Source organism: Miscanthus floridulus, chromosome 14, assembly GCF_019320115.1.
Source record: "Miscanthus floridulus cultivar M001 chromosome 14, ASM1932011v1, whole genome shotgun sequence".
Lineage (NCBI taxonomy): Eukaryota > Viridiplantae > Streptophyta > Magnoliopsida > Poales > Poaceae > Miscanthus > Miscanthus floridulus.
The window spans coordinates 56,174,926-56,201,048 of NC_089593.1; the positions used below are offsets into that span (position 1 = coordinate 56,174,926).

General features: G+C 39.0%; 1 protein-coding gene and 1 pseudogene across 4 annotated transcripts; one reads left to right on the forward strand and one right to left on the reverse strand.

Annotated features, from left to right (window-relative positions):
- Positions 1-608: 608 nt before the first annotated feature.
- LOC136503475 (uncharacterized) lies at positions 609-8,522 on the reverse strand (annotated as a pseudogene).
- A 13,225-nt stretch (positions 8,523-21,747) lies between these two features.
- Positions 21,748-25,303, forward strand: LOC136506108 (uncharacterized). 4 transcript variants are annotated; one of them, XR_010771400.1, is made up of 6 exons: positions 21,748-22,588; positions 24,329-24,388; positions 24,479-24,562; positions 24,642-24,744; positions 24,838-25,083; positions 25,169-25,303. XR_010771400.1 is itself a non-coding variant. In XM_066501230.1 (5 exons), the coding sequence occupies exons 1-5, from the start codon at positions 22,350-22,352 to the stop codon at positions 25,187-25,189; spliced, it is 669 nt and encodes a 222-aa protein (XP_066357327.1). In that variant the 5' UTR covers positions 21,748-22,349; the 3' UTR covers positions 25,190-25,303. The 4 variants fall into 4 exon arrangements, 3 of the variants coding, with proteins under 3 accessions (XP_066357327.1, XP_066357328.1, XP_066357330.1); XM_066501230.1 differs by lacking the exon at positions 24,479-24,562; XM_066501231.1 differs by lacking the exon at positions 24,479-24,562 and having other exon boundaries at positions 24,838-25,080; positions 25,169-25,296.
- Positions 25,304-26,123: the final 820 nt, after the last annotated feature.

The window sequence follows — 26,123 nt, forward strand, 5'->3', positions numbered from 1 at the left end:
AAAGAGGCCAAGGCGCGGGGAGGGGGCGCTCCCACGACGCACGTGGAGCGGGTGCAGTTGCGGCGTCGGTTCCGTGCGACTCGGGCACGGGACGGAGGTGGGGGAACGCGCTGACGGGCGGGGCCGGGTGTCAGCGGCTGGGCGCGGTGGTTACTAAGACGAGCAGCGCAGCTGCGGTTAGCTAGCGCGGAGCTGGGCCAGCGCGGTTGCTGGGCCGGCATGGGGTGCCAGGGGGAGGCTGAGCCGGGCTAGCGCGGCTGCTCGGGCTGGGCCTCAGCCAGAAATGAGGAGAAGGGCGAGGGGAGAGGGAGCTGGGCTGGCGGGAGGAGCGGGCCAAAAATCATGGAAGGGAGGGAGAGGAAAAAAATAATTCCTTTCCTTTTTCCAACAAATTTTCCAAATCCATTTTCAATTAGATTTTGAATTCATTTGGACTTTGAATCAAAACCATTCATCACAAAAATAAATATGCAGCAGCATGTAAGCATCACTTGTAGCTAATCTTATATTTGATTTTAGTTTTATAAAAATTATTACTTTCCTATGTTTGAATGCTCACATAAATTGCTTAATTAAATCAATTTGACTTTTTTTTAGAAAATGCAAAATTAGGGTGTTACAGGATCTTCTGGCTTCGCACCAAATTTATCATAACATTTTTTGCAAAGTGCCCATAAGCGAGTACACTTGTCATGAAAAAATTGATCTTTCTCTGTTGCTTTCTTTTCAACAAATTTCTTTTTCCTCACAAGTTTATCAAAATCTTTCTTCAGATTATCAAAATCTCTAGTTTTCCCTTCAAGCTTTGCCTCCATTGAAATACATCTTGTCTCCATGACATGAAGAGTTTCAACGGTGTCTACTTTCTTTTTTTCCTTGGCAGCAAGCTGAGACTTCAAAGATTTAATTTCTTCTTGCAAACTCTTTTCATGAAGAGCAGCATTCTTTGCTTCTTCTTCAAGAGATTTATGCAAACCCCTTTGCAAAAGATCACTCTACAAAAATGAGACACGATAAAAATGTTAAATTGCGAAGCCAAAACAATACGCGAAGTCAACAAAAAAGCTTCTGTACCTTATAAATCATGGAGACACTAGCATCTGCCAGCTCAAGGGAAGATTTCTCGGCAAGTTCAGCTTCCGCATATGGAACTACGAAGGCATCATCAATGCACTTTGACAACTTTAGCTCTGATTTCTTTGGCATAATGCGAAGTCTGTCCAAGCCAATCCCAACAAATTTAAAAGTGTCTAAATATACAACTTGAGCTTGGCAGTACTCCAGACAACGCTTATACGCCTCAGGATCAACTCCATTAGGAATTTTTTCCAAGGCTACAATAGGAGTAGTAGGTTCCTGAGCCACATCTTTCATCTCTCCAATATCCACAGTCGTCTCTTTCTGAGACGAAGGGTCAGGAAAAAAAACTCATCTGTATAAACATAAATGAAGTCAAAAATCAACTATTATGAAGCGAAGTCAAAAAAGAATATAAAAGAGAGAGAGAGAGTAAATATAAGCAAAAACTCACCTGTGGAAACACCCTTCTTAAGTTGACATGAAACTCTTTCACCAGTATTTACATTGATAGTAGATTCAGTAAGCCGAGAAGCTTGAGCATTCTCAGCTTCTTCGTCAAAAACATCATCATCAGATTCATCAAAATCAAGGGTAAGAGTAGTAGTACCCTTGCGAGGTTTAGCTTTCTAAGCACCAGCTTCGAAAGGACCACCTCCTAAATCACACTAATATAGCGCTGAGATATAGTAACACCAACTTGAGTTACTATAGGTTGGAAAAAGTGTTATTAGCTCTCTTAGTAACATATTTTTTTTATGTTCCAATTGGCCATGTTACTATAGACTGGTTTATTGTAACACATCTACCTGTCTACAAGAACATTTGTCTAGTGTTACAATAATTTTTGCTGTAACACTTTTTTTTGCTCTAGTAACACTTTGCATTATGGTAGAATGCATAGTTTGTAACACATTTATTTATTTATCAGAACATTTGCCTAGTGTTACAGGGATTGTCTGTTGTAACACTTTTTTTTAGTTCTAGTAACACTTCTACATTATGGTGAGCACAACATAGAACAAAGGAACACATGGTTTGTAACACTTTTTTTATATCTATTGTAACATATTCAGATTATGAAACAAATATTTTTTTTGCCTATACATGTGGCACACAGATTATTATATAATCACACAAACATGACACATTACAAAATCACATAAACCACAAATTTCTATAATCATAGCAAGATTCACATATTGTAGGATGTTTTCAAACATAGTGCTTGTTCAGATCAAATCATAGTATATGTACAAAACGATATGGCTCTAGAGAGCAACCACATATAGTCCATACTAGAAAGAAAAATTCAAGAACTAGCTAGGATTCATAAAGTCCATTGCTTCTTCTTGTACACATTGATGTAGGAATTCAACCATTAATCATTTCAACCTGCAAAGAAAATGTAAGTTGTAACATTACAAATTAGGCCACATATGTACATTGATGTAAAGTTAAGAAAGCTAGTTTAAACATACAAACATCGAAGGCCAAGCAATTGGGACTCCTTTGGCTTGAGCATCACCAATATTGTTGCACCCAGGCACGGGCCTCACTAATGGCTCATATTTTGTTATAGCATGATTGATATGAAATTTGTAGAATTGACTTCCTGTCTTAACTCCACCAACAATGGCTTTTGGATCAGTGCTGAAGAGAGTTGCATAGGCCACATTAGCCTTATTAGGATATTTTGAAGTCATTAGTAGCACCATGGACCCAACCTACATTAATTTGACATAATCTCTTAGTGACCAACAACCTTTAGTTGTACATCATGATCATGCAATTAGAACAAGTGTATTATGTTCATCTACCTTCATTAGAGGAAGTTGTTTAGCTGTTTGATGCTTGTAGCATGTAGTCTTGTCATGAGCCACCTCCTGGTGTGCAATGGTTGTAGTCTCTCCAAGCCCTTGTGATGACTCTTACACATATAAAATGAAGTATGAAATAATAAGACAAAAATTCTACTATAATTATAGCAAAGTGTGGCTCATAGATACCTTTTGTTTCTTTGTTGTTCTACTTGTGGTGGATAAAAGTAGACTGTCATCATCACTAAAATCAGACTCACATGTTTCTTATTCTAGTAAAGAGAAAAAGATAGTAGCATGAGTTAATATAAAAAAATCCTTTGTGGACGAAATAAGTATTAAATTCACAAGAAAGTGACTTTACCAATTCATCCCTATGCTTAAGGAATCCATCTTTCTGGTTGGGTGCAACACAGTGAACTCTCTAAAAATTTGAAACAATATTAAAGCCAAAAGACTAGATTAGGTGAAAACATGGAAAATAAAGCAAATACCTTTCTTTTAATCGCTTGATTCTGAGAATTGTTATGATCACTCATAGCACAATTTCTCTAGAAAAGATATAAAGTTTGAGTAACACATTTCAATATGGAGTTACAAATTAAAATGTACACGGTTACCATTGTTGCTTCTTGGTTCTCATGGTGCCTTTGATTGTTTTTTAGTTCTTCAATAACTTTGTCTTGCATTCTAGAATGCTCTTTAAGTTGCCTTATTTCCTCTAACATGTGAGTCTCTACATCAGATGATGAGCCATTTAGTGAAATTATATTAATGTCCTTAAAATGGTGTGTTCTTCGACTATAAACTTGTTTAGGAACTAGAAGCAATCCCATGCCGTGCACTTGTCCAACTTTTTCTTCTCCCAACACCTGATGTAATGCATCACCTTCCCATGCAACTCCTCCCTCACTATTTTGTGCTAACTCTAGTTGTGTGTCTAGGAGATTTTCCAATTGAACCTACAAGCAAGAAATCTGCACATTAGAAAAAAGAAAAAAGTATATTTGCAAAAATTCTCATGTGCATGTAGCATACCACTGGTTCATTTATCCCTTTTCCCTTTTTCCTATGAGTTGCAAGGTAAACCTTTGCTCTATGTGGCTGTTTTTTTAGGATTAGCTTGCCTTTAAAAAAATAGCATTAAATGGAAAGTAAGAAGAATCATATATAAAATTTTTAAACAGAAGATGACTCACCATGTCCTCAGACCAACGAGCATAACTCTTTGTACCCATTGTATGTGTTGTCTTCTTCATTTCACGACTTATTTTGTTCTTCTCACTAAGGGTCTAGAAGAATTAATAATAATGAACCATTATACATATAGAATCAACAATAGTATAGATAATAATAGTAAATAAATGCCAAATAGCGTAAATAATGGTGTCTTACTTCTTTGGACTTCCAACATTTTATTTGGGCCTTCCATTCACCTTCATCAATATCATTTGGACAACACCTATTCAAAACTGACCTTTTCTTTTTTTTTGGATTAAATAGTGTCTTTTTTAGTGCTGCCTTGTATTTTCTCCAATCTCTACCAATTGATTTCAATATCCATTTCTCGCATGAGTGAGGATATAAGAACTTTGTCTAAAATAAGAAAGTCACTAATGAATGAATTTGACTTCATGGCATGATAACAAGCATATATATACTTAAATTGACAACATTATGTCTTATAAAATTTAGCTAACCAATACGAATTGAATTATGGTTTCTGCATTGTTTTTCTTAACTTCTCTCCAATCTTTGGCACCAACAGGACAGTAACAACCATTTCTTGCTATGGTGCCCAAAAATTGCCCTAAAAGGCCACCTTCTTTTCAAATGGGTTGTCCAAGCATATTACATCTTACTACTATCCGATCTCCTTCAAGTAGATCCCAAACATGTCTTAAAACAGTCCCCTTTCGCTTATTAGGTACTTCATCACCATCACCTATTTAAAACAGAATGATAGTGATAGTCACTTGTTAAGATGCAGTCCATATGAATGAGATTGATCTAACAACATTTGTACCTAATGTGTTCTGGTTCTCATCATCGTGCTGCTCAACCTCATTAGCATATAGTGCTTCAGTATGCATTACATTTAATCCTTTCTTTTTCTTTGTATCTCCTCTTCCTGCTAAACAAATGTTGAGGACATGAACATGTGTTTATAGTAAATATAATAAACAATATGTAATCCATTTATAATACTAGAATATCTGTATTAGACTACCAAGGTTGTATTTATTAAGTCACATACCATGCTGGGGTCGAATAGGCTAATCTTGGATGAAAATAAATCATTGATGACTAACATGACTTAGAATAGTTGTACTTAAATAATCAGATATACAACTAGAAGAGTAAAATATATGTTCATTCTCATAACTTTAGTTTTATTTGGTTTAGATTTGGATGGTTCTTTGTTGGACTTGGTAGGTGCTAAAGTGGCCAGCCTCTGCTTCGTCACAAACAAGCTAAGCATCTTTTTTCTCTCACACTCATTAAGCATTTCCATCACTTCATGATCTTGTTGTATTACAACCAAGCTCTCTTTTCTCCTGTAGTATAGATAGTCAACTGATGTGTACTCATACTCCTTGATCAACTCAATCAAGTTGAAGAAGCATATCTCATCTCTATCCATTTCCATTTGCACATGTTTCTATCCTTCAGCTGCCCCATCACATTCAAGATTTATGGTCCAATTATCCACCGCAATGGTAGCACAATCTAAATAAAATTTAGCACCAATAGAAAAATAAGAATAAAGCATAGGATAATTCAGAAATAAGAATCAAGTATAATAGAATAGTAACAATTATACTAAAGTGCATATCTATAATGTTATTTGAACTTGGAGCTTGAGAACAAGTAAAGTGCAATGGTTCAGATAGGATCATCTGGAGCATGACACATATATACGACAAAAAATTGTCCAAAAGGTTCTTTACATTAAATAAGATATAAAATTAAAATGTATGATAATATATTTTTCCTAACATTTAGGATGGAAAAATCACTGTTATTGTCTTGCTTGATTGAAAATTAACTTTATATATAGTAGTGTTCAGTCAACCATGCAGAAAAAGCAAACCTAAGAAGCTAACAAGTATTGAATAAATAATTACTAAAAGCATGAAAGAAGATATTATCAAAAGATGGATCCACTGCGTCATGATAGGACATTTCACAAAAGCATACTAAACTACTGCTCGGAGTATTCTGTAACATGAATGACAAAATGCTAGCTACTTTGCCCATGCCTGTGCGAGCAAATGAAAGCTGCAACTGCATAAGCAGATAAGCTACTGATACAATGCTACCGGCTTACCTAATTGTCGAAGTGCAGCAGCTCACCTCCTCCAGCGACCTGAAACTACAATGTTTTTAATCCTCTTTCTCATCTGCCGATTTCTAAATCCCCCACCACAAAAGTGTTTCCATGAGAAAAAAGTAAATAAATCACCTAGACAGCTATATGTAGCAGCACTATACCACTAAGATGAGTTGTCCATGAGCTCCTTGGAATGTTGGAGTGGCCGCTGCTAGGATGGAACACATCTGCAGGGAACTAAGATCAGATGGAAATAGCATGGCGAGCTATGAAAGGAAGAGTAGTCAAACTATTTCATCTTCTGGTGAAGATGTTTTCAGAAATCGCACAGTATGCAACTGAAGCAGAGCTGCTTCAAGCCTCATCAAACAAACCAAATCAAGACTGATGGAAAATAAAACCAAACCACGGCATCACTATCTCATATCTCATGGGTGTTCTACTCTAACCGCTAACACTAATAAACATTGATAATTCATCTCGAGTTTCTGGGAACCCTATAAAAGGGGAAACCTTGGCCAAAATCCCAAATTGAAGGTTGCTGTGAGGGGATCAAATGGATTGATGACAAAGATATCTTGTCACATATACTACCATCAAAACCCCTCAATAGATTCGCCCCAAATCGCACCCAAAAAGGAAGAACGAATATTCCAAAAAAATTAGCTCTGAAAATTGGTGATGCTTGTAGATAGATCTGCCGGTAGAAAACCCACATTTGATAGGATGGCAGGATCCGTAGGTCGCCGGAATTCAAAGTCGCATGCAGAAAAGGAGGGGTGGAAGGAGCTCGGCGTCCCCTACAGGAAGTCGATCTCATTGAGCGTAGTGCGATTGGTGTGCAGTGTAACACCCTAAAATTTGCCTCTTTTGAAAATAGGTTTAAAATGATTTAATTCTGTATTTTTGTGCTCAAGAAATATAGGGAAAAAATATTTTTCATTAATCTAAAATTCATCATAAGGTAGCAACATGTTTGTCCATACATGCAACTGCACATTTATTTTGTGATGATTGGGTTTGATCAAAACTTCAAAAGAATTCAAATTTGGGTTGAATTTAGATTTGAAAATTGGGTTTAAGAAATTAAAAATGAATTTCTTTTACTTCCCCTTTGCTTCTCGGTTTTTGGCCCAGCGGCCTGTTCTCCCTCTCCTGGCCCAACTGCTCCCTCTCTTCCATGTAGCCCGGTGGCCAGGTTGGCCTGCTCTCGCTCCCAGCGGCCCATCTGCTCTTTTCCCCTCTTCCCCGTTGTGGCGCCTGATGTAGACTAGGCCTGATCTTCCGAAAGGTATGATAGCGTCGATTGGTGGAGACTCGATGTTCATGATCTAGGCTTCGAACCAAGATTGATTCAGACCCCCACAACCATTATACCACTGCTCCATTGGTTATCAAACACGCGAACGCGATTGACCTCGCTGAGAAGGTTGTCCTACAAGCGAATCAAGAACACAAGCAAGAACAGGATGAACGCAATCTGAAATTGCAAATAAATATGAGGCTTAAGATAACGAGAAGGAGTTCAAGTCTTTATTCGAAAGGACTAATCGCCACAGGCGAACAAAATCAAGAACTGGGGCCCTGGTTCACAGCAAGCAGCCTTGGCGGCACAGTTGCAGCAAAACGATGTCTATTTCACGAGGAAATCAAGAACTAAATAAAACCCAAACCCTAAGGAGAGCGACGGCTGGTATTTATAGAGTCTTGGGCGTCAACCCCCCTGGACGCGCTCCATAATGGGCCCAAACACGATACATGGTCCAACGGACCAAAAGATGGTGTCGCAGCACCCCAATAGATTCTAGATGCTGACTTGTTTCAACGATTCCCGTTGATTCTGAAGGGCGTTTGATGTGAAACCAATTGGGTTGGCTTCCTTATCCAATTAGCTTTCCATCCACATGTGGATCATCGAAAACAGAGTCCAAATGCATCCTGGGTGATTAGTTTAAGGCATACTGGTCCTAAAGCCTGAGCTAGACTCGAACTTGAGTTGGACTGGGCTTCCACCATGAAAAAGATGAATTGGATGCCCATGCTGGACCTCCTCCTCTCCTTGGCTTGTATGCGATGAAGTAGTGATGTCCTCATCATCCTCCCTTTCTTGAATTGAAGTCATCCTCGAGTGAAGTAGATCGTCTCCTCCATTGGATGACAACAACGATGGTTCCGGAAGAAGACGTTCATCTTGGCACCCCCATCCTTCGCGAAGGCAGCTACCAAGGTGGCTTACCTGTTGGAAATTCATCCTCATTCTCCTGCAAAAGGTTAGTACCAACAAGAGGCATAGCACTAGGAGTAGGACCAAGTGGACATATAGGTGATGTACAAGTTAAAGCATAACAAGGTTCATCATGATCAGCAAGAACAGATTTAAGAGCAAATAAAACTTCTTTCATGTTACTTGATGGTTCATTTGTTGGTTTGCTAAAGTCTTTATCATGGCCTTTCTTTTTCTTTTCAGCAAGTTCCTTTTCATATTGCATAATTTCAGCAGGTGTTAAAGGAAGTAAAGCAATGGTCTTTCCTTTAAACATAAAAGTATATCTATTTTGCCTACCATGATGTACAACATTATTATCATATTGCCAAGGGCGGCCTAACAAAAGTGAATAAGCTTGCATAGGCACGACATCAAAATCAGCATAATTATGGTATGACCCGATAGAAAATTGCACATGAGCAGATTGTGTTACCTTTGCCTTACCACTATTGTTGAACCACTGAACATGGTATGAATGTGGAAGAGCACATGTAGATAAACCAAGAGTCTTGACAAGCTTAGAACTTACCAAGTTATTGGTGCTCCCTCCATCAATTATAGCACGAACACGGAAATTATTGACAATGAGGAACATTTGAAACAAATTATGGCGTTGTAGCTTGTCTACTGGCTCAACTTGTGTACTCAAAACACGCTGAACAAGGATTGATTTGTAGTCTGCAGTGCATGCCACACTATTAATTACCTCATCAGGATCTTCAGCACTATCCATAAATTTATCTGCATAAAGATTAGTTGCAAGTGCAAATTCATTCTCTTCATCACTAGCACTAGCATACCCACCATCATCAGTAGCAATATATGCGAGTTTGCTGGGGCATTCTTTAGCAATATGTCCCATGCCCTTGCAACGGTGGCACACAACTTTAGAAGAGCTACTAGAGAAAGGTGTAGCAGATCCACTAGAAGAAGGTGTGATAGGAGAATTCTTCTTTACAGGCGCTGGTGGTGTCTGCACATTAGAAAATTTACTCACCTCGGTTGGACGTGAAGGAATGGATGGAGTCGTGGATCGCCTAGGTTGTCGTCCCTATACTTCCCTTTCAGCTTTAATAGCATAATGATATAATTGGGAAAATCTAGTCCATTCTTTATAGTCCAAAACATCCTGTATTTCATGACGTAAACCTCCAAAAAATCTAGAACACTTATCCATATCATCCTCTTGTATGTTACTACGTGCTAGACCAATTAAAAGCCCCTGATAATTTTCCTCAACAGTTTTACTACCTTAATTTAAACGTTGCAGTTTTAATCATAGATCATGCTGATAGTATGGAGGAACAAATCTTGATTTTATTCGTTGTTTAAGTACAGTCCAGGTTTGAGGTATTTGAGCATTAGCATTAGCATTATTGCAAATATCACTCCACCAGAAAAGAGCAAAACTAGTAAACTCACTAGTAGCAAGTCTAACTCTATATTCTTTAGGTACTTGATGGGAGCTCAATTTTTTATCTACAGCCATCTCCCAATCTAAATATGCTTCAAGATCGGTAGAACCAAAAAAGGAGGTATCTTAAACTTAGTTTTAGAGAAAGGATCATTATTACCTTGGTTGTTACCTCCCATGCCGCGTTGGTTAAAGTTCAACCGATTATGGTTACGTGCATCCTCAACACGTCAGTGAGCTTCGGCTTTAGCCTCCGCGTCGTCATCGTCCTCCTTAGAGAGATCATCATCATCATCTTCAGGACGTGGTTCAGGATGTCGTTGTTCAACATCTTCAATCCTCTTGGCCAAATTGGTGATTTATTGAAGGATCTCATTGAACTTGTCATCAAGAACGGCACGAAGCTCATTCTTAGAAACATAGTCATTGAAATCCGTAGGTGCGTCCTTGTTTCCTTGGCCACTGCCTCTAGCTTTTCTTGACATGGTTAGTAGAAAGGAAAAGACAACACAAATAGTATTATCCCTACTAACTACTTAGGTTGTGGACAAGGAAAAATAAGGCACTCAACTCTGAAGCGTCTTACCACGGTCTTATAAGTGTTCTTACCAAAGCAACAGGCGGTGCAATCGGTCGGTGATTGTGATACCGTTGTAGCTTGAGTGTAACAGTTGCAAGGCGAACCTGTACTTGGTTAGAAGAAAGTGGAGCTTGGATAGGCACAATATAGTAGCAAGGAAAAACAATATTCGCAACTGAATAGCAAAGTTGAATAAGTATCCCATGTACTTGTCTTAGTTGCTGGCCTACTCATGTTCCAAGTACCAGATGTATCAAGTGATGTGAATAGCAAGAATATGATTAGGAACAAGGTAGAAATCAGCACACGCAAACACAGCTCAAATGGCGCTCTCTATGTGCTCCTCTAGATATTGTTCCACTTTTGCCCCCTCTTTTTTTTTCTCTATTTTTGGGCTATCGTTTTTTTGGGATTCTTTGACTTTTTCTTTTTATTTTTTTATATTTTTTCTTCACTTAGGAGCACAAAAGAAGTAACCATAGAAAATATGAACTTAAACAAGTGAAAGACGTGGCCTGTGGAATTTTTAGAAGACGTGCTCGAAATCGACAAAGACCTTGTGACCACGAAAAGAGGATCTTGTGACCACTTTTTGACCAAAATAAAAATCTCTGACCCTGACAACACGAGGGATGGACGGATCCGAAATTTTTTTCTAATCGATTTTGATATATGGAACGTCGAAATCCGAGTTCGTATACGAAAACTAAACTAGTTTTAAAAACGGACTCCGAATTAGAGGACAAAATAGGAACAATGCGCGCAAAATTGGTCACGACAGCAAAGATTTGATGGAAACTATGAAGACAAGTGTAACAAATAAGATGGCGTGGACTAGGGTTTGATGAATACAAAGGAAACTCAACAAGACTTGGAGATATTCACGGATTATTATGAAAAACAAAGGGGAAAACACAAACTGGACTAAAAATGATCTAAAACCAGCAACAAGAACTTGACCTAGGGCACAAACTCAACAACGCGAAATAGAGACAAAATTGTACGGCACAATGAGGCTATAGGACAGGGAATATGTGACGATGTATTTTTTTTTTGCTTTTTGTGGACTATAGGTAATGCAAAAACAGTAACAATCTAAAGGGGAAAACAAAGTTATACCTAACGGGCAACAAGGTATCTGATACCACTTGATGTAGACTAGGCCCGATCTTCTGAAAGGTATGATAGCGTCGATTGGTGGAGACTTGACGTTCACGATCTAGGCTTCGAACCAAGATTGATTCGGACCCCCGCAACCGTTACACCACTGCTCCGTTGGTTATCAACCACGCGAACGCGATTGACCTCGCCGAGAAGGCTGTCCTGCAAGCGAATCGAGAACACAAGCAAGAACGGGATGAACGCAATCTGAAATTGCAAATAAATATGAGGCTTAAGATAACGAGAAGGAGTTCAAGTCTTTATTCGAAAGGACTAATCGCCACAGGCGAACAAGATCAAGAACTGGGGCCTGGTTCACAGCAAGCAGCCTTGGCGGCACAGTTACAGCAAAACGATGTCTGTTTCATGAGTAAATCAAGAACTAAATAAAACCCAAACCCTAAGGAGAGCGATGGCTGGTATTTATAGAGTCTTGGGCATCAACCCCCCTGGACGCGCCCCATAATGGGCCCAAACACGATACACGGTCTAACGGACCAAAAGACAGTGTCACAACACCCTAATAGATTCTGGACGCTGAATTGTTTTGACGATTCCTATTGATTCCGAAGGTATTTTGACATGAAACGAATTGGGATGGCTTCCTTATCCAATTAGCTTTCCATCTATATGTGGATCATCAAAAACAGAGTCCGGATGCGTCCTGGGTGACTAGTTTAAGGCAGACTGGTCCTGGAGCCCGAGCCAGACTTGAACTTGAGTTGGACTGGACTTCCACCATGAAAAAGATGAATTGGACGCCCATGCTGGACCTCCTCCTCTCTTTGGCTTGTATGCGATGAAGTACTGATGTCCTCATCAGCGCCGACCCATTTCCACCAGCCTAGCAAAGCCGCACCGGCCCAATTTCGCTCCTCTGGTTCTCCCGCAGCGGCCCATCTAGCGGCCCAAGCCGCAGCCCAGCACCGATGCGCCGTCTCACCGCGCCCGCATGTCCTCTCTCCGCCCCGCTGATGTACCAAGCCCACCTGCCAGGCACTTCTTCTTCCTCGCGGCGCACCGACATGGACTCCACTGCCGCCGGCCGTGTCCGCCCCGCCCACTTCTCCCTCCGCTTGTCGTGCCTCCCAAGGCTCTAGGGCCTTAAATACCGGATGCCCGTGCCCTCCGCTTCCAATCCCCAGCTCTAGAGCCGTAGCCACCATCACCCGAGCGCCGCAGCCGCGCCGCCACCTAGCGCCACCGTCTACCGTTGACCCACCAAGCCGCACGCCATCTCTGGTCGTGTAGTTGCCCTAGGTGAGTTCGCAATCTCCTTCTCCATCTCCCAGTATTCCCCTTTTTATTTTCCCATGGTCAGTAGTTCGTTTCCTATGTTTGCCGCTGAGCTCCCTTTGTCAACCATGGCGCCGCCGCTGTCTGTGTCACCGCCGGTGACCTCATCTCCCCGTCTCTGCTCTCAATCGTCCGATCTTAAATCAAGAGTCCAGATTAGAACTTACCCCTTCGGTAGGCAAATTTTCAAAAGAACCCCTCCCTTTTCTATTATAGAACCCATAGTCCATAGCACTTTTTTTAGAGTACGTTTTCTTTGTTGGAAAGCGTAGTTTGATCGGTTTAGATACAAAATACATTTTCACTAATTTACAGATTTACCACTGATTTTATTTTAGCCATAACTTCTCCGTTTTATCTCCGATTTGACCCGTTCAACTTTCGTTAGGTTCATAATTTCAAAATCTACATGTTCATCTAACTGTTAGATATATTCTTAACTTTTAAAATTCAAGGTTAGATTTAATCTATTATTTTAATAAAAGAAATCTTATTTATTTCATATCTTCTATGTTTTAGCTCCGTTGTGACCCATTCAAGTTGTGTTAGATTCATAGCGGCGAGATCTATGCATTAGTAACAGTGGTTACCATGTCACTATTTCTAGAATTTCATGGTTTAAACTCTAATTTGAATAATAATTATGCAACTGAGTTTTATAACTAAAATATGATTTGTTTTACTTTAGTATTACAATTCAAATCTAAATTTGACTTAATTCAATTTAGATAAGATTTTATATAGTTAAAATAAATGAGGCCTATAGTTTTCTTTTCTACGTATAAAGCAGATCTATCGGTAGATGTATCTTTTTCACCAAAGCTTCGATTAGCGTGCTTTTCGCGTCTGTGTGTTCGTGGTGAGACGTAGATTCGTTTTATAAACTTGATTTTATATTTGGTGTACTATTCTGATTTAGTTCTATTGTTTGCTTCGTGTATGATTGTATGGATACTTGTGTGGTGCTTTATGATTTCATCCAGTCGGTGAGATATACGTGGTGAATCAAGAAGTAGATCTTTGAAGTTTTGGATTTGAAGAAGGATCTAAGTTTAAGGCAAGTATAGCATGGGAACTTTTTTGTTGTCCTATACATCTTTAATCATTTAATTCATACTGCATGTGTCTACCTTGACTGCCACTAAGGATTTCCTAGTACTTTGTTACCCTATACCTTGATACCTTTGGGTTATTGCATTGGGTAGTATGATGCTAGTGCTCAACTACAACCATGATCTTGTAACTTGACTAATGGTATATGCAATAAACACTAAAAGATGTTTTTTACCAACATGGAACAAGGGGGCTAGAACATTGGATTATTTTATGGTGCTCTATACTACTACAAAACAAGGATATTGTATCACTTTCTTGTAACATATTCATCAATGTGTTCTAGTGAAATTTCATAGTAACACAAAATAGTGTGTTACAGACTTCGGTTGTAACACAAAATACTTTTTTTATAAAAATGTGTTACTAACAATAATTACAGTAACACAAAATTAATGTTACAAGCAAAATGTTATAAAAGTGTACTATGTTGTAACACATAAATGAAACATATAAAATATGTTACAAATATGTCTTGTAGTAACACAAAATAATGTTACAGTCCAAGTGTTACAAAGAAACATATACATGTGGACCTTCCTATTCATAGGCGACACGAACATCGCACCTAGGTGTCATCAAGGCTGTTAGGCAATCACGTCGTGATCATCACATGAGAACTAAGTAGCAATGAGTAAGCGATTAAAAAGGTTAGTCCGATGCCAGAGTCTGTTGTCAATTTATTAATGCCAAGCTCAAGACACTCTAGATGCCAGATCACAAGAAGAACAAGTACAACAGAGAAGGGAAAAACTAAAAAACAAAAATGTGTAAATAAATGTGCGTAATATTGATATTTTTGATGTTGTTGCGCGAACCCACTAATCTACCACTATATAGGTTGCAATTGTTAGGTACTTATTGCAACTACAATTCTAAGTTGATGCAATATCATGTTACTATTGCCACGGTTTTTTGTGTTGCTATAGACTAATGTATTTGGTGGGTCTTTCTTTATCTAGGGCCCAACAACGTTAACACATACGCGAGCATCCCTTCTTTGCTCGATCGCCACAAGACATCGTTGTTCGGTGTCTAAGACTGTCTACAACAACCGTTACCTAAAATACAAGACTCATTTCACGTTTGGGTAGTGCTACAGGTAAAATGTTCAATACCTATTTTTTGTCTTCTCCAACAACAAGGCCCAAAAGAGAACCCTTTCTGCAAATGGGTCTACAGGAGAGATGATACTTAGATTTGGGTTATACCTCTCCTGATACCCAAAATGGATCTTCCATATAAGTACTCTGTTGGAGGCTATAAGTATTCTTTTGGAGACCCATTTTGGGTTTGGGTCTCCTTATAGGTCTCCTGTTGGAGACAGCCTAAGGCCCAGCAACATTAGCACATACGTGAGCAACCCTTCTTCGCTCGATCACGAAGAGGCACCGTTGCAATTCTACCAATTTGGTTGCAATGGGTAGAACACCATTGCACATATGTTTTTATATTTTCCTTCGGTACATACATATAGCTACGGATTGTCTCGATTGCTATATGGCTATGGATTGTCTCGATTGCTATGGAACCAGTCAGGTGCGGGTAATGTTGGTAACAAATATCTCTTCAGATATCAAGTAAAACAACATGCATATGTATCACTTAAAGTATTCATTTGATCGCTCCAAAAAAGCCCAAATTCCAACTCAAAGTACTTAAAAGAAGCAGCACATGACACAGACACATTTTTGGGCAGTCACAGTCACAGAACATAAATAGACCAGTCATATCATCATTAATTTATTTGCATTTCCTCAGGTTGGCTCACCTCATTGTTCTAGTGGTGCTTAGCTTTCAAGTGGTTCCAAAACATGAAGGTGTCACGTTCAGTAGAGTATACATACAATGCAGTGACTAGTGAAGCACAACTAAAAAAATCATAAGTAATATATATAATGCACGTGCACCCACACAATAGCAAAAATTCCATTAACAAGTTAATAGATATATCACATAGACTAAATTACTTGCAACATACATAACATCAGCATGGTCTTACTAAGCTGAACTAATACTACTTTACTAGCATTTTGATTCAGACTCTCAAAGCCATGAACTGCAGCAGCCAGTATGCCATCCTGTCATGTCCAAAATGAGAACCATATCATAGTCAAATAACAAAAGAAAGTGATGCAGGACTCTGTTAGCAACTGGTTAGGAAGTTCAGAGTGAAGTAGTACATGGTTAGGAAGAGGAAAACTCAGAGGAGCTATCTTGCCTTAAAAAAGCACACCACGTTCTAGCTCCTTCCTGCACACACGCCATTCAAAAGGGAACACTCCATGTCACAAGAGGAATACAAAGTAGTGCAGGAATTTCTCTCTAGCAGTAGCACTACTTCTATGCATAATCCTACATGAGCACAACCAATTCAGAGCTGATTCTTGTAGCCACAACGCCCCAAAGAAGATAATTACCTACTCTGTTCCAAACCGGTCAAGCAATGCCAGGAGCATCATGGGAGGCAATGTATGCACTTCTTGCGTGGAAATCTATTCAAAGTGAGGTAGGCAGGTTATCAGGGGTTCGCGTTCTCTGGTGTAGCCCTTCTCCATGCTGCATATGATGGGAGGCAATGTAAGCACCTATGCCTTCAGACATTACTTACGGCTCAGACATTTCATCATCTAGCAGCTCCAACACAAGTTGATAGCACATAAAAAAATAAAGGCAATAAAAATGTTAATTATGAAGTAGTATGGATTATACAGTACCATATGTACTATTTTTGTTAAAAGGATGGTCAAATGTGTGGAAATGATTTGATAGATTATATTCAAAGCATGCCTGATAAGATATTTCTTTTTTTTTCAATCCTCGGTTGAGGAAGCTAACAAATATGTGGACATGATTGATAGAATATATTCAAAGCTGAATATAATCAGTTTGATTAACATGCTTTTAATCTGCACTGCCACCTACTTATTCAGTGTCTTGTCAGTCATTGCTAGTGATAATTCGACTACCATTAAAACTTCACTGGGTACTAATAATTCGAGTAGAACCTGTAGGCTGGAGTGGTGCATCCTGAGGAGGGAGGTTGTGCCTTGTCAAAGACTGGGAAGGAGAAAAAACAAAGCTGTATTTGAGTGACATTGCTTATGTGAAACAAAACTGAAGCAAAGATTTTACTTGCATCTTAGGGAAGTTTGGCACAAGTTCCACCACTCGTCCTTGCTCCGTCAAATGAACCAGCGGGTCTAGATCCACACCAGGAGGTTGACTCTGATCTTGCCTTTGCAAACCTCAGATCTAGCAATGAATCAGAAAGCAAAGGAGATGAGGGATTATGCCTTTGTGAGAGAGACAAAGTAGCTGATGTTCTCCAACATTCACTGTTATCCTGTAGAACACAAAGAAGTTAAGAATTAATAGTTTAATACCAACGTACAGAAAAATCAGTGGTTTCCTAACCCCAATTTTAGATGGAAATAAATTTTGGTACATCAAAAAAGAATCCCCAGCCTTGTTTTGTGCAGGAGATAAATGAGGTGGCAATTATGGTGCTCTAGTTTAGTAGAAAATTACAATAAGGACCGAGAACTTTCCTTGTAACAGGCGTTGCAAGGTTGTGAAATTTTGAACTAAAATTTGGAGCAAAAGTCAACATTTAGGAACAGGTATACATATATCATATTCACAAATGCAGCCAATAAGATGAACTAAAAAGTATGCAGTATAGCTCTGGGAAGTCGATTAACCTTTGTATGCATATAAACACAGGCTGGTTGTACATGGAAATTAAGTGATGAGGTACAATCAGTCAATCACCTTTGAATGAGGAAAACCACATGCTAGCTTAAGAGTAGTGTCAATGTAGCAACATACAGGTCCTGTGGATAAGACTAAGCAGACATTTAAGATTAGTGTTAATGTAGTCATGTGTATGATCCAACACTCGATGCTGTCATCAAGAGACTGCGCTAGTAGATTGAATTCAAGTAGAAACTGTTGTTAACCATTTAAATCAGAATAAACTGGAGAAGGAAGAAGGGATCGGTTCTAGGTTGCCAACAGGCCACCGGGTCCGCGCCGGCGACCAAATTTTTCCCCAGTGGGATCGCTCGATCTAGGGTTCAGATGCATGCGACATGAACTTGAATTTATTCAGATCAGATAGCATCATCAGATCAGGAGTTGATGCCGACGTACCTTCAAGCAGCGATCCACGAGGGAGTGGCGGAGTCAGTCGAGGGTTTCAGCTCGATCTCCACCAGTCCACCTTGCCAAGCGCCAAACTGCCCGCTTCGCCTTGTGAGGAGGAATAAAAACGACAGAAAAAAAAGTGGGTCATCCGGCTCCGCTTATATCCCTTCTATTTCGGTAATGGGCGGTGGAAAATCTGTGTGCGAACAATTCCAGAAAGTGGAGGGAAACAGTCCCGCCAATAAAGAAATGGTAATTCGGTCACACTGTTTGATAATTGATAGTTAATTTGAGTTAGATGGGTTTCTTGGAGGGAAGATTTGGTGGAAATACTTTTGGTCATATTTTAGGAGGGAAGCAAAGATTCTTGTTTTAGGTGGAAATACATAGCATTTTTTACAAGAATAATGTAGGGATCAAATTAACTTGGCCTGCGAGAAAACATTGCAAGATAAATTTAAGGATGTCCAAAACATATTCTAAAATGATTTTAAGAAAATCGAATTATTTCAATCTTCAGCATAATAAACTGACATATCCAAAACTAATTTTCATTATTTTTATCTATCTGATTTCAGATCTGAATTAAAAAGATAGAATGGATATCCTATACGATCTATGTCTCTAGATAGAAGGTAAACGTGACTAATTATATTAATTTTGTAACATTAATAATGTATAAAGAAAAAAATTAATTAATTTCTATATAACTAAGAAAGCAATTTGACATTTCTAATTAAGTTAATATAACCAATGATAAATAATATCATTTTTGTTTAATATGTTGAGAGAGTTTATAGTATACTTATATTTTCATATCTTATTAGATATATATGCTCTTGCATTGCATCGGGACCATTTCAAATTCACTAGTACAGCGTAGGAAAGCGGCGGAGAGCGGTTTTTTAGCTCCTAGCTCGTAGTGTAAATAGAGAAGTGATTCTCGTCAACTCCTCACCAAAATCCAGTTGCATACACTACTACACATATAATTTGTAGAGACGGTTCCTGAGGATTTGTAGGGTGCGGTTTTACCAACCGTCTCTACCAAAGGGTGACTACAAATAGCCGATTTGTAGGGGTGGTTGGCCAGCCGCCAGACGGCTCACTATTTGTAGGGGCGGCTGGATATTGAGCCCCCACAAATCCGTTTCACGAAATTCACAAATCCGGGCCCAAAAAATAGGATTTTTTTTAATCCGGGAAGACCCCCACCGGTCAGCCACAAGTCGCGTATTTTTTCACGCGAAAATCGCACGCTTCGCGGTCGTCGGGGTTCGTACCAACGACCTCAGGCTCGCGCATTTCCTCCTCTAACCACTCCACCCATCACTCATACGTGTCTATAACTGATTTTCTTTCCCCACTATATTATGCTTAAACCAAATTTAAATTAATTGTTTGAGACCCTAAATGAATTCAAATAAAAAAGTTGTCAACTACAAAGTTTCATAACTTTTTTAAGATCTACAACTTTTCATTTTATTAGTATCCTCCATCCGAGGTCGTTTATAGTATTTGAATTTCAAATTTGAGAAATTCAAACATAGTTTTCCTTGACAAGATGATTTCAAACCAAAAAGTTGTCAACTATAAAGTTTCATAACTTTTCGAGATCTACAACTTTTGTTTTTGTTGTTTGTCCATCCGAGGATCAGTTAAAAAAATTCAAATCTCAAATTTTTGGAAATTCAAACATAGTTTTCCTTGATGAGATGATCTCAAATCCAAAAGTTGTGAACTACAAAGTTTCATAACTTTTCAAGATCTACACTTTTATTTTGGTAGTTTCTCCATCCGAGGTCGTTTGAAAAAATTGAAATTCAAATTTGAGAAATTCAAACGTAGTTTTTCTTGACGGATGAAGAAATAATCAAAATAAAAGTTGTAGATCTTGATAAGTTTTACAACTTTTATGTTTATGACCTTTTCATCTGAAATCATTTAATGTTTCAAAATGATATTTGAAGTTGCCATTTTTTGAAATTCATAATTCAAATAGGTAAAACTCAGTCACATGAAAAGATGGACAATATAATAGCCGTAAGAACACAATAAATTGATAGAGCATCATTTTAGAAAGTTTTACAAAAAAAAAATTATCAAATTTGAAGTTAGTACGAGGGAGAAAGACTAGTTACAAGTTTTAGCCAGAGATTAAAAAGAGAAATCAATGTTCTTCGATAATTTCAAAATTGAATTTCAAACAACATTTTGAAGTAGAAAATCATTTCAAATGAAAAGGTTGTAAGCAGCAAAGTTTCATAACTTTTCGAGATCTATAACTTTTATTTTGGTCATTTCTCCATCTGAGGTCATTTAAAAAATTGAATTTTAGTGCTTAATTTTTACTATTCGACGTCTATTTGTGGAGGCGGCGGCTGGATATAGAGCTGCCCTTATAAATCAAGCCATTTGTAGAGGCGGCTGATAACACCAGCAGCCCCTACAAATGGATTTGTAGAGGCGGCTCGTTGGGGCACTATTTGTAGGGGCGGCTCAATATAGAGCCGTCTCTAAAGGGGGGGGGGGCGTTGCTACAAATCCTTTTTGCAGTAGTGATGTTAAGTGTTTGGCAGGGCTCTGCAGAAGTGGAGAGTGAAGCTGGGGTTGGGAGCTATGCGAAAGTGGCCCTAAGTGTTTGGTAGGGCTCCACGAAAGCTATGGGGCCATTTGGTAGGGTTCAAGATTCTTGTAGAAACGTTTGAGATGTAGATTCACTGAAGAAACGTTTTAAGCGGTGAATGAGAAACACATCATGAAACAGTTTGGCTGTTAGGCTGGATTCGGTTTCCTAAGTAAAGGTTTTCTTTAAAAAATCATATAAAATAGAAATATGCTCCACAAAATCTTGATTTTTATGGGCAAATAACAACCTAAACGCAAGCCATTTAAAAATTGTTGCAATAAAAAAGAATAAGGAAAAAAACAATCTCTAGCGCATATGGGGGAGAGTATAATCGGAAACAACGAAACCAGCCTACTCCCATTTCTCTCCCGTAGGCAAAAAAAAATCACGAAACATGTGGAACATTTCACGTCCGGAGCGTTTGGGTTCGATTCTTCCGTTTCTTGCGAGCCAAAGAGTGAAGCTGGGGTTAAGAGCTGCGCCAAAGGGGCCCTAAAAGTGTCCCTTCTCCTCACCGGTCACTACTAGATTCAAAGGTGATTAATACATAAATCTATCTTTCTTACATATGTGAAAATCAAATTAAACTTTTGTTTCACATGTCCGTTTATAATAAATTAAATACAATAATTCTTTCACAATGATGTAACTTTTAATGAATACATTTCTACTTATTATTAAAAATGACCTCACAATTGATCTAAGTGTGATAAATAATACATTGAACTATAAACTAAATTCAAGGACCAAGCAATATATTCAAATAATATTTTATTAAATAAAATCATAAAAATCAAATTGACACCGGCTCCCGCGCAGAATGCCAAATTTTTTCAAAATACCTATAGCCGCGTGCTCCTCACAACACCACAAACTCCTCTCGTCTCGCAGATTGAAAGTATTATAGCTTCGCGCTGCTCGGAACCCTAATCTATTCATCTCTTTTCCTCGCACTCCTCAGCTCATCCCGCCGCCTCCCCCTCAGGCCTTCACTTGTTCCCACAGATCTAGAAGGAAGATGCCAGCAACTCATTCCTCTATCGTTCCAATCCTCCCACCCTCGACACAGCGTGCCACTGCCCCCAACTTCGTCTAAATGATCCACGCCGGCAGCCAGCATCCGAAGAATCGGCGAAGGGACGTGCAGATCCGTACAAGTCACGCAGATCCGGCCACACGCGGAGCGCCGGGGGCTGGTGCTGCACGTCATCGAGGCCCGCGGCCTCCGGGAGCGGACAAATCGGCGGTGAGCTCTCCCCTCCTCCTTGTCCCGCGCCCTCAGGTACACCGCACGCACCATCGTCCACCGCCCGGCGCCCACCACACGTTGCCTACTTCGATACAGTTGTCTCTCTGCCACCAAGGGGGCTCGACGTGACCTGGATCCGGCGTGCCACGGCCGGGGTCTGTAGACCGCGGTGGGCAGTGTGAACTGGGCCAGAGCATCTCGGCCTCCGTCTCCGATCGAGATGGGGAGGCACGGGTGGGCGGCTCCGTGTTTACGGTGCGGATGCGGCGGCTAGCCAGCGGAGGGAAGTGGCGCTGGCTGCCTGGCTCGGGCCTGGGCAGGAGCGGATGCGGCGAGCGGGAGATGCAAGCTCAGGCCGGGGAGGTGCGGATGCAGCAGCAATTTCTCCGGCCAGGGAGGAGCAGATGTGGTGGCGGGGTACCTCCGATTCCTCGTCGACAGCAAAAAGCACATCTTCCAGATGCTCGAAGCCATCGTTGGACGCGTCATCGTCCTATGGCGTGAGTGATCGCTCTCCGCTTTTTTAATTTCTCTTCTATTATTGTCTTGATTGGTGGAAAAAGGTGCGGCCCTTATGTGATGCTAGTAAGTGCATGGCGGTGTTTCGTGTGCCTCTATTGAATCGGTGAAATTTGATTGGTTCGCGGCAAGGAAAAATACGCCTTCTCTACTCTTGTACTGATTTTGCATCTCATAAATCCCTAGACATTAGCAATGTCGATTCAGTGTCATATGATCATACCATATTGTATTACTGTTTTTGGTCTAAATGAAGAAACTCAAACTTGACAGTTCAAAACCATTGGTTCTTCTGAACTGTACTGCACTCCATTCTGAGCTGTGGTTCCACTGTTTATGTAGTTTTTTTTTTTTTTTAAATAGCAGTAGTAGTACTGCACTTCTGCTATTTCATTAGAGTAGAGTGCCAAGTAACAGATTGTAGTGACTAAAAATACAAATAGAGATCGTTGGCACTTGCAGAAAATACAAACTCTGACAAATGCTAATGACAGAAAATACAAGAAGCTAACATATGCTAGTGACCAAAAAATTCAAGAAGCTAAAGATTCTAGTGACTGAAAATACTGATCGATAGCACTTGAAAATAGTAAAATACAAAGAAGCTAACTGATGCTAGTGATGGAAAATACAAGAAGCTAACAGATGCTTGTGACCGAAAATTCATGTGTGATTAGAAGTGTTGTGCAGGTAAGAGATGTGATTAGAAGAGATGTCCTTGGGTCTAGTGTAGTAGAGTTTAAATTGTAGGTCATAGGGGATTGAGAACTTCGGTGAACTTTACTGTAAAATGGTATTTGTAACTGCATATGAAAGGAATATGTAAACAATATGGGTCAAATTAAATTTGTGCCTTTGTACTGTCCCTCTACTGAACAACATATGGCTGTATATACTAAAAAATGGTTTATCTAGATTGTACTGCACTGTTCCAATGGGAACTTTTTACTGAGTTCCATGTCCTCTTTGTTCAAATACATTCCATGTTTAGCATCATGTCTTAAGATATGGTATTATCTAGAGTCAGAATCCTGCATACAAGTTTGAATGTGTTCAGCATACAAGGTTTACCTAAATTCGCACGAACCTCGCAAAAACTTGAGCTATATTTTTTTTTAAATTACTTCAGTTTGAATGTGTTCTAATTTGAGATGAGAGTATTATAAAAGCACTTATTATATTGTTTTAGACGTGGGATTATATCTAGCATGAATGAAATGCCTTTCACTTACGCTTTTTGAGCGGAAAGGTATGTAACTTATTTCCAGTTGCATCACTTCTCCTCTTTCCACTAGCTTGTGTGTTCTTAAGAATATTTTAGAGCGCTCTCTGCTCTTCTGCTTGCCTTTGCCAATGTGCATTGATATGAGCCTGAGAGACGAGAAAATGAGAGAATCTATTACTGTAACTTGGGTGTTCTTTTGGCGAAGTAGGTTACTGCCATTCTGTAACTTAGGTGTCTTATACTAAAAGTTCTCTTGTTAGATTCCATTGCTTTTTTAGGACGAAAATTAAGCAATAGAGCAAGGAAAATGACACAATAATCAAATTTATCAATTTTTGCAATCCCTTCTGTTTAGGAAAAAAAAATTACAGTAGGAGCACCATGATCTGCTTTATGTTAGATGCATCCCATATCTAATTTCCTCTAGTATTTGCTCTATTTTCTATGTTTTCACCTAATTTAGTCTTTTGGCTTTAATATTGTTTCAAATTTTTAGAGAGTTCACTGTGTTGCACCCAACCAGAATGATGGATTCCTTGAACACAGGGATGAATTGGTAAAGTCACTTTCTTGTGAATTTAATACTATTTTATTCACAAAGGATTTTTTTTATTAACTCATGCTACTGTCTTTTTCTCTTTACTAGAATAAAAAAACATGTGAGTCTGAATATAGTGATGATGACAGTCTACTTTTATCCACCACAAGTAAAACAACAAAGAAACAAAAGGTATCTCTGAACCACACTTTGCTGTACTTATAGAGGAATTTTTATCTTAATACTTCATACTTCATTTTATATGTGTAAGGGTCATCATGGAGGGCCTAGAGAGACTACGACCATTGCACACCAGGAGGTGGCTTATTACATGCAACAAGCGTCAAGCACCTAAACAACTTCCTGTAATGAAGGTAGATGAACATAATACACTTGTTCTAATTGCATGATCTTGATGTACAACTAAGGGTTGTTGGTCACTAAGAGATTATGTCAAATTAATGTAGGTTGGGTCCATGGTGCTACTAATGTCTTCAAAATATCCAAATAAGGCTAATGTGGCCTATACAACTCTCTTGAGCACTGATCCAGAAGCCATTGTTGGTGGAGTTAAGACAGGAAGTCAATTCTACAAAGTGCATATCGATCATGCTATAGCAAAAGATGAGCCATTAGTGAGGCCTAGGCCTGGGTGCAACAATATTGGTGATGCTCAAGCCAAAGGAGTTTCAATTGCTTGGCCTTCGATGGTTGTATGTTCAAACTAGATTTCTTAACTTACATCATTATACATATGTGGCCTAATTTGTAATCTTATGACTTACATTTTCTTTGCAGGTTCAAATGATTAATGGTTGAATTCCTACATCGATGTGTACAAAGAACAATGGAAGAAGAAGCAATGGACTTTATGAATCCTAGCTAGTTCTTGATTTTTTCTTTCTAGTATGGACTATGTGTGTTTGCTCTCTAGAGCCATATCATTATGTACAAATACTATGATTCAATCTGAACAAGCACTATGTTTGAAATCATCCTACTATATGTGGATCTTGTTATGATTATTGAAATTTGTGGTTTATGTGATTTTGCAATGTGTCATGTTTGTGTGATTCTATAATAATCCGTGTGCCACATATATAGACGAAACAAATATTTGTTTTTTAATTTGAATATGTTACAATAGATATAAACAAGTGTTACAAACCTTGTGTTCCTTTGTTCCATACTGTGCTCTACCATAATGTGAAAGTGTTACTAGAACTAAAAAAAGTGTTACAACAGACGATCACTATAACACTAGGCAAATGTTGCCATAGATAAATAAATGTGTTACAAACTATGTATTCCACCATAATGTGAAGTGTTACTAGAGAAAAAAAATGTGTTACAACAAAAATTATTGTAACACTAGACAAATGTTCCTATAGACAAGTAGATGTGTTACAATAAACTAGTCTATAGTAACATGGCCAATTGGAACACACAAAAAAATGTGTTACTAAGAGAGCTAGTAACACTTTTTCCAACCTACAGTAACACAAGTTGGTGTTACTGTATCCCTGTGCTGTTGGTTCCTCTCCCTAAGGACTTATCTGTAAGTAATCATTCGGGACTTACAGTACAACTGTGAGGGCTATATGGCTCTGGCTTTAGCTCAGTATGAGGACCTTTTTTTAGCTTGTTAGAGGTTATCTTTATTGGCGTAAGAATGGCTTGACGAATCGGGTATAGGATAGCCTCTACTCTTATGTGTATAGCCACGATGGAATTGTACCATTCGACAGGGGGG